Source organism: Trachypithecus francoisi, unplaced genomic scaffold (genome assembly GCF_009764315.1).
Source record: "Trachypithecus francoisi isolate TF-2019V2 unplaced genomic scaffold, Tfra_2.0 Lachesis_group10, whole genome shotgun sequence".
Taxonomy (NCBI): Eukaryota; Metazoa; Chordata; class Mammalia; order Primates; family Cercopithecidae; genus Trachypithecus; species Trachypithecus francoisi.
Window position 1 is genome coordinate 86,888,827 of NW_022681455.1, and position 14,433 is coordinate 86,903,259.

The 14,433-nt window shown below is 46.0% G+C and overlaps 1 protein-coding gene across 8 annotated transcripts in view; it reads right to left on the reverse strand.

Annotated features, from left to right (window-relative positions):
- The window catches only part of MYLK3 (myosin light chain kinase 3), a 56,655-nt gene that overhangs the window by 6,739 nt on the left and 35,483 nt on the right, over positions 1-14,433 (reverse strand). For all 8 annotated transcript variants that reach the window (XM_033218301.1, XM_033218300.1, XM_033218297.1 and 5 more), the window contains 3 exons: positions 13,729-13,870; positions 7,724-7,794; positions 1,480-1,608 (listed from right to left, as the gene is read on the reverse strand). In XM_033218301.1, coding sequence (XP_033074192.1) covers positions 1,480-1,608; positions 7,724-7,794; positions 13,729-13,870 — 342 coding nt within the window. The remainder of the gene's footprint in view (positions 1-1,479; positions 1,609-7,723; positions 7,795-13,728; positions 13,871-14,433) is intronic.

The following is a 14,433-nucleotide window of genomic DNA, read 5'->3' on the forward strand; positions in this document are numbered from 1 at the left end:
CCAGGCCCCAAGCCAAAGGAAAATGGGCTTTATTAGGCTGCCGCTAGAGGGAGGACAGAAGAAGCAGGATACCCTGACGGCCAGCCTCAGGGATCTGAACTTCCCCAGCCTGGTGCAGCTCACACATCCGAGTGCAGGGACAGTGCGTAGCAGTTACACAATAATCAGAAGATCAGAAGCAAAACATGACTTTGCCTCTGAGAAAGCAGCCACGGGAAGTCCACAGCCGGACAGAGAAGAAAACAGGGAGCATGGGTTCAACGATGCCATAAAGCGTATCCTGCCCTGCCCCCCACCCCCTTACCCCTTCAGTGCACTCCAGCCTCATTTGGGTTTTTATTTTGTTTTGTCTTTAAACAGGGCCTCATTCTGTCACCCAGGCTGGAGTTCTGTGGTGCAATCATAGCTCACCGCAGCCTCGAACTTCTGGGCTCAACCAATCCTCCTGCCACAGCCTCCCAAAGTGCTGGGATTATAGGCATGATCCAGCTCCATTTGTACCAAAGCACATGCATGTCTTTGCTGGAGGGCTTTCTCTCCAGCCGAAGCTTGCTTTACCCACCCAGAAGTATCAGGAAATCAATTCCACCCCATCTCCATTAGTCCACATGGAATAACTGATAAGAGTTAGTGTATAAATACCCCAACTCCCTCCCCTAGATGAAATAACTCTCAGGGGGTATTCCATGATGGATTCTGGAGTTCCCCAGCAGAATGAAACTCTAGTTGCCCACAATTGGGCCTTACTCCTGAGTCATGAATACCTTTGTTTTTTTCAGTTATTACTTTTATGTGTCAGTACCAAAAAATTCAATGGCTCAAGCCATAACTTTTTTTTTTTTTTCGAGACACGGTCTTGCTCTGTCACCCAGGCTGGAATGCAATGGCATGATCATGGCTCACTGCAGCCTCAACCTCCCAGGCTCAAGCAATCCTCCCACCTCAGTCTCCCTAGTAACTGGGACGACAGGCACACACCACCATGACCAGCTAATTTTTTTGGTTTTAGTAGAGACAGGGTCTCTCTGTGTTGCCCAGGCTGGTCTTGAACTCTTTGGCTCAAGCAATCCTCCCACCTTGGCCTCCCAAAGTGCTGCGATTACAGGCATGAGCCACCATGCCCAGCTCAACCCATAACTTTGATACAGCTGCTGAAGCCCAAGTAGGCCTTCCTCACCAAGAACAGACCTTTAGACCTTTGTTCCAGGGAATAATATCAGCACATCTCAATTTTTTCAGTATTAACCTACTACAATAACTTGGAAATACGACCGCCTTATAAATATGGTAACTGACTTAATAACATACCCTTCCCTGGCTCCTTTCCTTCCCCGTCTCACTACCCTATTCCTCTATTGGGGTTTCCTGGGGATACTTCCCAAATAGACTACTTGTGCTCAAAATTTTGCTTCTAAGACTACCCAGAGGAAGACAAATGAACCCCATCCCCACTTCAGAGCCAGGCTACTAAGCACTCACAGCATGTAGGTGATGACTCCCACACTCCACATGTCCGTGGGGAATGAGACAAACTCATAGTTGACGACTTCTGGGGCCAGGAACTCAGGCGTGCCGAAGTTCACCTTCAGCTTCTCTCGAGGCTTGTACCTGAGGAAGAGGGGAGGGTACAAAGAACCATGGGGTGAGGCCTGGGAGATGTGGATGCTGGGGCTCATTTCTGGTGGGATGCAGACATTCCCCACTTCCCATCAGCCATATGGCCTGGACCCCACACCCACACTACACTTGTGAATTACTGGGGAATACACAGATCCCAGGCCCCAGACTTCAGGCTTTTCTAAGTCAGTGATAGAATCAGAAAACTACAGACTTCCTCCTCCAGGCGTTTGCTTCTTTCAGTAGTCAAATTGATAGAAACAGAAATAAGGAAGGGGTTAGGGGCAGGCAGAAAATGGAAAGTTATTATTTAACGGGTATAGAATCTCAGTTTTGCAAGATGAAAAAGTTCTGTAGATTGGTTGCACAAAAATATGAATGTACTGATTGTACATATTTATGGCATATATGATTTTTTTTTTTTTTTTTTTGAGACAGGGTCTCACTCTGTCACCCACGCTGGAGTGCAGTGATAAGATCTCGGCTCACTGCAACCTCCACCTCCCAGGCTCAGGCAATTCTCTCACCTCAGCCTCCTGAGTATCTGGGGCCACAGGCACACACCACCACATCTGACTAATTTTTGTATTTTTTGTAGAGATGAGGTTTCACCATGTTGCCCGGGCTGGTCTCAAACTCCTGAGCGCAAAAACTCCACCTGTCTTGGCCTCCCAAAGTGCTGGATTACATGCGTGAGCCACTACACCCAACCGGTATATATGATGCTTGATACATGTGTACATTGTGGGATGGCTAAATCAAGCTAATTAACATATGTATTACCTCACATACTTACTTTTTATGGTGAGAACACTTAAAGTCTATTCTCTTGGCAATTCTCAAGTATACAATACATTGTTATTAACTATAATCACCATGTACAATGGCTCTCTTGAATTTATTCCTCCTTTCTAAGTGAAATATTGTATCCTTTGGCCGACATCTCCCCAGTGCCACCTGCCCTGCCTTCGGTAACCACCAATCCAACTCTCTGCCTGTAAGAGTTTGTCTTTTTCAGGTTCCACACCTAAGTGAGATCACGTGGTACTTGTCTTTCTGAGCCTGGTTTATTTCACCTAACATAATGCCCTACAGAGTCATCCATGTTGCTGCAAATGACAGGATTCCTTTCTCTTTTGAAGCAGAACAATATTCATTTGCATATATATGCCCCAGTTTCTTTATCCACTGATGGACACTAGGTGATAACTTTTATGTTATGTATTTTTTAAACCACAATTCCAAAAATAAAAAATTAGAAAAAGTTCTGGACATGAAGTTTAAGGCTAGGAAGAGAGTCAATGGCTGAGTGGGAAAGGGGGGCAAATAGTGTGTTTTAGAATCACTCTTGAAGAAAAAGAGTCTCTAGCTAAAATTTCATGAGCACTTTTTATTTGCCAGGTACTATGCTAAAAGTTTTATACATGTGTAGCATCTCTTCCCCTCCTTCCAAGAGCCCTATGAAATAGGTAGGATTATCATCCCCATTTTATAGATGAGGCAATTGAGAATAACAATAGTAAAATAAATAAAATGAATATTCTGCCAGTATACCCTGCTTCCTTTAAATCAGCTTTCAGAGAGCAATCTCCTCTCCTCCAAATTTGCTGAGAGCCAGGCAGACAATGACTCAGCGCCAACACAGCTGAGCCCATCCAGTGAAAGAGCAGCAAGGTGGAGGGGGTTGAGGGACTGGGCCGGGAGACTAGATGGATAGATAGATAGATAGATAGATAGATACATGTTATGAGAGAGATATATAGCGCGCACACCACACCACACACATATATATATATATATTCCCCCCCCCCGGCTTCTTTTTTTTTTTTTTTTTTTTTTTTTTTTTGAGACGGAGTCTCGCTCTGTCGCCCGGGCTGGAGTGCAGTGGCCGGATCTCAGCTCAGCTCACTGCAAGCTCCGCCTCCCAGGTTTACGCCATTCTCCTGTCTCAGCCTCCCGAGTAGCTGGGACTACAGGCGCCCGCCATCTCGCCCGGCTAGTTTTTGTATTTTGTATTTTTAGTAGAGAGCGGGGTTTCACCGTGTTAGCCAGGATGGTCTCGATCTCCTGACCTCGTGATCCGCCCGTCTCGGCCTCCCAAAGTCCTGGGATTACAGGCTTGAGCCACCGCGCCCGGCCTCCCCCCTGGCTTCTAACTTGCATAGTCCTTGTTATAATGTTGGGACACTTTAGGCCTCAGGAGAGAATCTCTCTCTCTCTGTGTTCTTCTCCAGTCCTTCTTTCACCTGCCCAAGGCAGGACTCTAATCTGACTGTGGATCAAAAGACCTTCATTCTAGAGAGGGTCCTGCCCCCTACCCTAAAGGAAGGAATGCAACACAGAGAGGCTAAGAAAAAGACAGGCTTTGCTGGGTTTAGATCATGGGCTTTTTGTCCAATCACCTTTCTGTGCCATTGTCAATCATGCCTATGTAATGATGCCTCCATAAAACCCCAAGAGGACAGGGTTGGAGAACTTCCCGATGGCTGAAAACGGGGAGATTCCTGGAGAGGGGGACACTCAGGGAAGGCATGGAAGCTCCATGCCCCTTTCCCCATACCTCGCCCTATGTCCCTCTTCACCTGTATTCTTTGTAATATAAACAGGTAAATGTAAGTAAGTGTTTCCTTGAGTTCTTTGAGCCATTCTGGCAAATTAAACCCAAAGAGAGGGTCGTGGGAACCCCAACATGAAGACATTCCATCAGAAGCTCCAGAGGCCTGCACTTGTGACCAGTGACTGGGGGAAGAGGGGGTATCCTTGAGGACTGAGCCCTTAACCTGTGGGATCTGACACTGTCTCCCAGTAGGGGATGTCGGAACTGAACTGCAGGACACCCAGCTGGCATCTGCTGCTCACTGGTGGGGAACCCACCTGACCACTTTTGATCACAGAAGTCTTCAGTGTTGTTTGCTGTGGTGTGAGAGCAGAGGAAATACAATTTGAGAGCTTTTCCCCAAACAGCCACTCAGCATGGAGGTTTTTGGTTTGACTAAGTTTTGGTAAATTGACCTACAGCCCTTTTCACCTCCCCACCAGGTAAGACCCTGGCCTATAGGATAATGTTCAGACGTGTGAGCCTCGCATTCAGGATTCCCCATTAGTGCTCTCATCTTCTACTGTATTTTACCCCGACTGGCCTGCATATACAGCGTGCACCCTGTTCTCAGCCCACAACTCACAGGGCCCCCCCACCTCCCCTCCAGATAGCTGGCTCTCAGGTGCACGGGAGTCCTGAGTGCCTCTCCTTCCAGCTCCGCCTTCAGTGATATCATCTTGGTAGCTTGTAATTAGCAAACACTGGCAAAGATTACAAATCAAACCATCCCCTCTCACTCCCCACTCCCCTAGGGCTGGTGCTGAAGCATTTGCCAGCATAGCAGCATTGCCTGCAGACAGCAAATCCTGTCCACCAGTCCCTGCCAACTGCTCAGAAAAGCCTTCCCTGACTCCAGGGGCGTCCAATGGTTGCTTCTTTCTCGGTGTTCACAGTGTGTCCCTGCAAATGCTCATTTGGCAGCGGACCATCAGGTATTTGAGAGTGTATTGCATACACCAGCGCGTGCATTCTCAGTGAAGACAATATTGCCCCGTGGGGGACAAACATTGGTTCTTGGGGGACAAAACAGTCTTACCTATTACAATGGTTTGTGGCTCTCCAAAGGGCCACAGCACATAAACAGATACGCAGTACATCCATGGTATTAAATTTCATGGCATAGGGGGACTAGGTGATTGGGGAAATAAAGTCAAAAAGGGCTCACTACAGGGCAGGTAGCGATAATGAAATAGGTTGAGAAACACTGCCCTAGTGTATACGACATGCAAGCGTGTGGGAGGCATCTGAATTTTATAGCATATTATCAGGGAAAATACTAAGCAATTTGCTAACATGGTAGATTGCATGTGATTTTTTTCTGTTTATGAACTACAATACACTGTGTGATAGAGACCCTGAAGGCCTTGTGGGATGATATGAACTTCCTCCTGCGTTTACACTAGCAGCACATGGGGCACTGAAAATGCATGATCACACTGCAAATGGGTAACGTTTACACTTCAACCAGTGGGGAGTGACCAGGAAAACCAGCACTGAGGGTGTGGATGCTGCTTGGGAGGCAGGTGCTGGAAGGCAGAGCTGAGCTCAGGCACGCGGCTCTGCATCCAGGGGCTATGCTGTGTTTCCTTCCACTCGTGGATGTGGTGGAGGGCACAGCGTGGTGGCTCATGCCTGTAATCCCAGCACTTTGGGAGGCTGAGGTGGGCAGATCACTTGAAGTCAGGAGTTCAAGACTCCTGGCCAACATGGTGAAACTCTGTTTCTACTAAAAATACAAAAATTAGCCGGGCATGGCGGCGGGCACCTGTAGTTCCAGCTACTTGGGAGGCTGAGGCAGGAAAATTGTTTGAACCCAGGAGGCAGAGGTTGCAGTGAGCCGAGGTTGCACCACTGCACTCCAGCCTGGGTGACAGAGAGAGACTCTGTCAGAAGAAGAAGAAGAAGAAGGAGAAGGAGAAGGAGAAGGAGAAGGAGGAGGAGAAGAAGAAGGAGAGGAAGGAGAGGAAGAAGAGAGGAAGAGAGGAAGAAGAGGAAGAAGAGGAAGAAGGAAGAAGAAGGAAGAAAAGAAAGAAAGAAGAAGAAGGAGGAGGAGGAGGAGAAGAAGAAGAAAGAAGAAGGAAGAAGAAGAAGGAGGAGGAGGAGGAGGAGAATAAGAAAGAAGAAAGAAGAAGAAGGAAGAAGGAAGAAGAAGGAGAAGAAAGAAAAAGAAGAAGAAGAAAACAGCCAGCCATTAGGAAAGAGAAGGAGCTTCCAGAAGAGTTGAAAATTCAGCTGCAGCTGAAAGACCTACCTAGAAGATATGTGATTCGGCCTGCCATGGTGGCTCATGCCTGTAATCCCAGCACTTTGGGAGGTCAGGCAGGCGGATCATGACGTCAAGAGATCAAGACCATCCTGGCCAACGTGGTGAAACCCCATCTCTACTAAAAATACAAAAATTAGCTGGGCATGGTGGTGGGCACCTGTAATCCCAGCTACTTGGAAAGTTGAGGCAGGAGAATTGCTTGAATCCAGGAGACGGAGGTTGCAGTGAGCCGAGATTGTGCCACTGCACTCCAGCCTGGGTGACAGCATGAGACTCGGTCTCAAAATAATAATAATAATAATAATAATAATAATAATAAATATACAATGTTTACTTTATTATTTATTTATTTTTAGACAGGGTCTAGCTCTACTGCTCAGACTGGAGTGTAATGGTGTGATTTTGACTCACTGCAGGCTCAAGTGATCCTCCCACCTCAGCTTCCCAAGTTGCTGAGACTACAGGTGCTCACCACCATGCTGGGCTAATTTTTGTATTTTTTGTAGAGATGAGGTCTTGCTATGTTGCCCAGGCTGGTCTTGAATTCCTGAGGTCAAGAGATCCTCCCTCCTTGGCCTCCCAAAAGTGTTGGGATTATAGGCGTTAGCCACTGTGCTGGGCCTACAATGTTTACTTGGCCCTGAAACTTGAGAACCTAACCTCCCGGATAGGATGGGTCCACACTGTCTATGTATTTTCTCATTTAACGCTCATAACCACTCCCATGCCAGCAGGTAATGTATTATATCACCATTTCACCAAGATCTAAACCAGTCCTGAGAGGTTACAGAAACACCTACTCATGGCGCCACCCAACACTGTCACATGCTCGCTTTTTGTATTTAACCTGGTCATTTCCTGGAGGGCAGGGATGGTGGCAGATGCATCGCATAGCCCAGCACCTCCTGGCCCCAGGAGGCCTGGGGAACCCACAGAACTGAGCAGCCCAGCACCTCGATCAACAGCCCCCTTCACCATCACTCTCCTCTCTTCTCAGGTGGAGTGAAGTTCAGTTAATTCCATAGCCTTTTAGGAAGAAGCAGAGCCCACAACACAAAGCCAGCCCACACAAGAGCAACAAGGCCTGTCTGCAAGTCAAAGGCCACCAGCCTCTGTGCACAAGAGCTTTCTTGCATCAGTTCCAAAACTCAAGCATTAGCTGGGTCAGGAGTAACCATACCCAGAGAGCCACAAAGAGTCCCAAGGAATTTTGTTAAGCTATCTAAGTAAAACCCCCTTACCTTCTGGCCAGCCCGAAGTCGATGATCTTAATTTGATGTCCTGTCTGATTGACACACAATATGTTCTCCGGCTGGGAAAGAAAGAAGTCTGCTTAGCCCAAGCAATAGCTGAGGAGGTCTGCAGCTGCCACACTTGTCTATAGGCCTCTGTTTTCCAGCCTTCAAGGGACATAAATGGCTCAGGGCAGCCCTGCAAGGGCTGGATAGATAATGGAAATACATGAAGGGACTGGCAAGACAATAAGGATTGGCGTGGACTGTGGGGAACTGGAGGCTCCCAGCCTGTGTAAAGGGACAGCACTACCCAGTCCCAGACACTGGTCACCAAGTAGGAGCGTAGGCACAACGCCAGAGTTTCTCAGTCCTCAAGAGAAGCCGAGAATTCAGGGGTGTTTTGTTGTTGTTGTTGTTGTTGTTGTTGTTGTTGTTTTGGTCAGTTTTGTTTTTAATTAAAAAAACAGAGATGGGGTCTCACCATGTTGCCCAGATTTGTCTCGAATTCCTGGGCTCAAGAGATCCTCCAGCCTCAGCCTCCCAAAGTGCTGAGCATACAGGCATGAGCCACCATGCCCAGCTAGGAATTCAGGTTTTTATGTGAAAATTCCATGCTTTTAAATGTTAACAACTAAATGAAACCTAAACTCATGTCTCAGAGCCCAACAGAATACCTCTGTGAGGTATAATTGGCCCATGAACTGCTTGTATGGAACTACTGGTTTGGGGGTGGCTGTATATTGGAATCATCAGGGGAGCTTTTAGAATCCCAATGTTATACTGGAATGCTAAGAGAATTAAAAAAAAAAAAGAAAAGAAAAAGAAAAAGAAAAAATCCCAGTGCCCAGGTCTCAACCCTGACCAATTACATCAGAATCTCTGGGGTGAGACCAAAGCATCACTGGTTGGTTAAGGAGAGCAGAGCTGCTGAATGTCCACCTGCCACTCTGCAGTGACAGCTGTGGCCCATGGCATGAGGGTGGCAGCCTTGGCACGCCTCTCCTCTTACGGCATTTGGATCAGCTCTGAGGCCCTGAGGGAGTCTGGAAGGATGCTCTCTGCTCATGCATGACAAATTTGGGGGTATGTGTGTTGGGGGTTTGGGAAGAAAAGCTGAATGAAGATGTAGGGCTTATGACAGATAGGACTTAGCAGACCCAGGGTCCAGTGCCTGAGGTCTAGGGGCTCATTACCTGGTTCTGTAGCCCTAGATGAGTCCCTCCCCATTCCTGAAGACTCAGCGTCTCCATATGTAAAACGGGAGTAATAACCTCTTCCTGTCTGCCCCTCAGGAGGGTGTGAGGATAAAATGACATAACATGCATGAAACACTTTACAGCTTCCAAAGCAAATGTCAGCTACTGCTTCTCCCAACAGAAGCTTTCATTGTTATTTATGTTACAATGGGGTTGTACAATTCCTTCAGAAAGGTGTGAGAGAGTGGTGTTTAAAAATCTCTATGTCTTCTATATAAGATCTAGAATAACACTATCTGATAAAAATACAAACGAGCCACATATATAGTAATTTAAAGTTTTCTAGTATGCACATTTAAAAGGGTCAAAAGAAACAAGTGAACTTAAATTTTATAACATTTTAAGTAATACAAATAATACTGATTTTTTCCATAAAACTCACCTTTTTTGGGGTGGGGTGGGGATAGGGTTTCACTCGTCGCCCAGGCTGGAGTGCAGTGACACAATCTCGGCTCACTGCAATCTCCGCCTCCCGGGTTCAAGTTATTCTCCTGCCTCAGCCTCCCAAGTAGCTAGGATTACAGGCGTGGGCCACCACGCCCAGCTAATTTGTTTGTATTTTTAGTTGAGACAGGTTTCACCATGTTGGCCAGACTGGTCTCAAACTCCTGACCTCAGGTGATCAGCCTGCCTCAGCCTTCCAAAGCACTAGGATTACAAGTGTGAACCACCTCGCCCATCCAGAACTCACCATTTTAAAGTGTGCAATTCATTGATTTTTAGTATATTCACAGAGTTGTGCAATGATATCACTATCTAACTTTGGAACATTTTCATCACCTCAAAAAAAAAAAAAAACCCATACCCATCATCAGTTCCTGTCCATTCTCCCCTCACTTCCCATGCCATGGCAATCATTAATGTCCTCTTTCTCTGTGGATTTGCCTATTCTGGACATTTCATATAAACAGAATCATAAAACATATGGCCTTTTGTGTCTGATTTATTTCACTTACCAGAAAGTTTTCAAGGTTTATCCATGTTGTGTAGCAGGTATCAGCACTTCATTCCTTTTCATGGCTAAATAATATTCCATTGTATGGATTAGACCATATTTTGTTTATCCATTAACTAATAAAGTTAATGAACATTTGGGTTGTTTACACTTCTGGCTATTATAAATAATGCTGCTAAAAAACATTTGTGTACAAGTTTTTGTGTCAACTTATGTTTTAATTCTCTTAGGGGTATACCTAGGAGTAAAATTGCTGGGTTATATGGTAATTCTATGTTTAGCATTTTTAGGAACTGCCAGACTTTTTAAAAAGTGAATGCACATTTTACAACCCACCAGCAATGTATGAGGGTTCCAATTTTCCCATATCCTAGCTAATGCCTTTTTTTTTTTTTTTTTAAGATGGAGTTTCACTCTTGTCACCCAGGCTGGAATGCAGTGCCTTGATCTCTGCTCACTGCAACCTCTGCCTCCCGGGTTCAAGTGATTCTCCTGCCTCAGCCTCCCAAGTAGCTGGGATTACAGGCATGTGCCACGACACCCAGATAATTTTGTATTTTTAGTAGAGACGGGGCTTCTCCATGTTGGTCAGGCTGGTCTCAAACTCCAGACCTCAGGTGATCCACCTGCTTTGGCCTCAAAACAAACAAACAAACAAACATTTGGTACAATTCACCAGTGAAGCCATAGGGGCCTGGGCTTTGCTTTGTGGATAGTTTTGAGTACTAATTCAATCTCTAATTGCTATAGGTCTATTCAGATTTTCTATTTCTTCTTGAGCCAGTTTCACTAGTTGGTGTCTTCCTAGAAATTTGTCCATTTCATCTAGGTGTTCTGACTTATTGGCATACAATTTTTTTTTTTTTTGGCATACAATTTTTTATCATATTTCTTTATAATCCTTTTTTATTTCTGTAAGACCAGTAGTAATGTCCCCTCTTTTATTCCTGATTTTAGTCACTTGCATCTTCTCTTTCTCTTGGTTAGTATAGCTAAATATTTGCCAATTTATTGATCTTTCTAAAGAACTAACTTTGGTTTTAATGATTTTCTCTATTTTTTTCTGTTTTTTATGCTCCAATTTTTATTTCCCTCATTCTGATTGCTTTGAGTCAATCAGACTCAAAGAACTTGCTGTTCTTTTTCTAGTGTCTTTTTCCCCCCTTTGAAACAGGGTCCTGCTCTATCGCCCAGGCTGGAGTGCAGTGGCACAATCATGCCTCACTATAGCCTCCAACTTCTGGGCTTAAGCAATCCTCCTGCCTCAGCCTCCCAAGTAACTAGGACTACAGACATGGCTAATTAAAAATAATTTTGTTTTTTAAAGACAGGGTCTCACTATGCTGCCCAGGCTAGTCTCAAACTCCTGGCTTCAAGAAATCCTCCTGTCTTGGCCCCCTAAAGTGCTGGGATTACAGACTAATAATATATTTTATTTAACTGGATATATCCAAAATTTTATCATGTCAATAGGTTATCAGTATAAAAATGTTGATGTGATTGTGTCCATTCTTTTTCATATTGTCTTTGAAATCCATTTGAAATCCAGTGTGTATTTTACATCTACAGTGTATCTCAATTCATACCTTAAGTTTCCATCAGAATTTTTTTTTTTTTTTTTTTGAGACAAGTCTCGCTCTGTTTCCCAGGCTGGAGTGCAGTGACATGAGCTCAGCTCACTGCAAGCTCCGCCTCCTGGGTTCACACCATTCTCCCACCTCAGCCTCCTAAGTAGCTGGGACTACAGGCGCCTGCCACCATGCCCGGCTAATTTTGCTTTTGTATTTTTAATAGAGACAGGGTTTCACCATGTTAGCCAGGATGGTCTCGATCTCCTGACCTCGTGATCCCCCCACCTCGGCCTCCCAAAGTGCTGGGATTACAGGCGTGAGCCACCGCGTCCGGCCCAGAAATATTTTATCTGTATTTAGATTTCAAGAAATTTAGAGTTGAAAAGTAAATTCATATATCCAAGTTGTTCCAAACATACTAATAGTTTTCCAATAACTGCATCAAGGGTCAGTTTATTAATTTAAATTAATAAAATGTAAAGTTTGGTTAGTCATACTAGCTACATTTCAAGTGTTTAGTGGCCCTATGTGGCTTGTGGCTATTGTCTTGGACAGTGCAGTTCCAGAGCTCTTTCTCTATATTTAATCCACACAACACCCCAAGAGGTAGGTATTATGTTTCTCTATTTCACAATTGATGAGTTTAAAGAACTTCCCCAAGTCTCACAATCAGAAGGGGCTGAACCCCCACAGCCCCTTTAATACAAGTGGCAAGAACAGATATCCTTGTCTTATTCCTGATTTTAAGGAGAAAACATTCAGTCTCCTACTACAAACTATAGTGTTAGCTGAGAGAAACAGCCTCAGCAGCGATCTCCTCTCTGCTGCAGCCACAGGCAGTGCCCCAAAGGCTGGTCCTTGCCCCAGAATCATAGGGCAGGTTCCTGAGCTTTTCCTGGCTGCCCACCCCACAGCAGCTGGTGCAGGAGGCTTCGGATGAGCTCTAATGAGCAAAAGGGGCCTGAGGCCAATCCCCTCACCCCTACCAACTTTCCAAGCACCCCACCTTACAGTCTGATGTCCACAAGGAAAGAGGTCAGAAGGGGCAATGTGAACCCTCACAGATGCAGCCAACCCACCGCCCTTCTTCTGTGGGGAGCCACCGACATTCACCCCCTTCCTGAAATGAGTTGTAAAGAAACACCCTCCTTTTGGCCCAGAGGAGTGGAAAATCACAGGAACTGCCACCATGTCTCAAGTGATTGCTATCAGCCAGGCACCGTGCCCAGGGTGTTATGTACCTGACACTCCCAGGACACTCCTAGGAGACAAAATAGTGGAATTCAAAAGTGTATTCACTCCATAGAGTATCACACAGCTCTTACAGAGAATGAGGAAAGATGTCTATACTGTATGACTAACAAAAACAACATTAAAAACAAGATATGGGCCAGATGTGGTGGCTCACGCCTGTAATCCCAGCACATTGGAAGGCTAAGGCAGGATTGCCTGAGTCCAGGAGTTTAAGACCAACCTGGGCAACATGGTGAATTCTTCTCTATATAAAAAATAGAAAAATTAGCCAAGTTTGGTGGCACGCACCTAGCTACTTGGGAGACTGAGGATCACTTAAGCCTGGGAGGTCAAGGCTGCAGTGAGCTATGATGGCACCACTGCACTCCAGCCTGGGCAACAGAGAGAGGCCCTGTCTCCAAAAAAAAAGAGAAGGGAGAGGAGAGAAGAGAGAGGAGAGGAGAGAGAGGAGAGAGAGAGAGAGAGAGAGAGAGAGAGAGAGAGAGAGAGAGTGTGTGTGTCAGAAAGAAAGAGAGAGAGAGAGAGAGAGAGAGGAATGCATTGTAGGATCTCCTTTTGTGTGTCTGTGAGTCATGCCAGCTTGCTCACAGAGAAGTTCCCTCAGCGGGGAAGCCTGGCGGGAGGAACTTTCACTGTGTATTTTACACACTATTCTGCTGTCTATATTTGTTACCAAAAGCCTATGTTCCCTTTTGAACTTTTTAAAAAACTAATCTTAAAGGTATTTTTAAAGAAGAAAAGCTCATTGTTTCACTTAATCTTCAAATAATACTTAAAGAGGTACAATTATCCATATGGAAGAACTACAGCCCCAAGAGGCAGCAAGAGTGGCCTGTCCCAGACTCCAGAACTACAAAATGACAGAGAGCCGGGAATGGAAGCTGGGGCTGTCTGTGGACAGAGCTCTCAATGGTGAGAGCACGCCAAGGGCTAGGGCATCAGAGGCCCCTACCCCATGCCCGGGGCAGAACCCACCTTGAGGTCCAGGTGCAGGATGTAGTGCTGGTGCAGGTAATGCACGCCCTCACAGATCTGCCTGGTGAACAGGACCACATCCAGTTCGGTCAGGTGGTACTTCTCATCTGTGATCCGGTCGAAGAGCTCACCACCGTCCACGCTGCCAGAGCAAAGGGAGAGGCAGGCACCAGCCTGAGCAAGGCTCTTCAGGGCTTGTCCACTGTCATCACGGGGCCAAAAGAGGCCAGCCTGGGTAGGCCCACTGTCACACCCCATGGGTCACAGGGCTGCTGCCATTGCCATTGGGTTTTTTGTGTGTTTTGTTTTTAGACAGAGTCTCACCCTGTCGCCCAGGCTGGAGTGCAGTGGCACAATCTCTGCTCACTGCAACCTCCATCTCCTGGGTTCAAGTGATTCTCCTGCCTCAGCCTTCTGAAAAGTTGGGATTATAGGTGCTCACCACCACACCCAGCTAATTTTTGTATTTTTTAATAGAAACAGGGTTTCACTATGTTGGTCAGGCTTGTCTTGAACTCCTGATCTCAGGTGATCTGCCCACCTCAGCCTCCCAAACTGCTGGGATTACCACATGAGTCACCACACCAGGCCTGCCACTGGGGTTTTACTGGGACCTTTGCTCCAGTCCACTCCCAGCAAAGATTAGGGGTGGTAAAAAGGAAGTGACAGGTCAAAGGGAAGAGGGGATGGCCATCAGTGTTGATG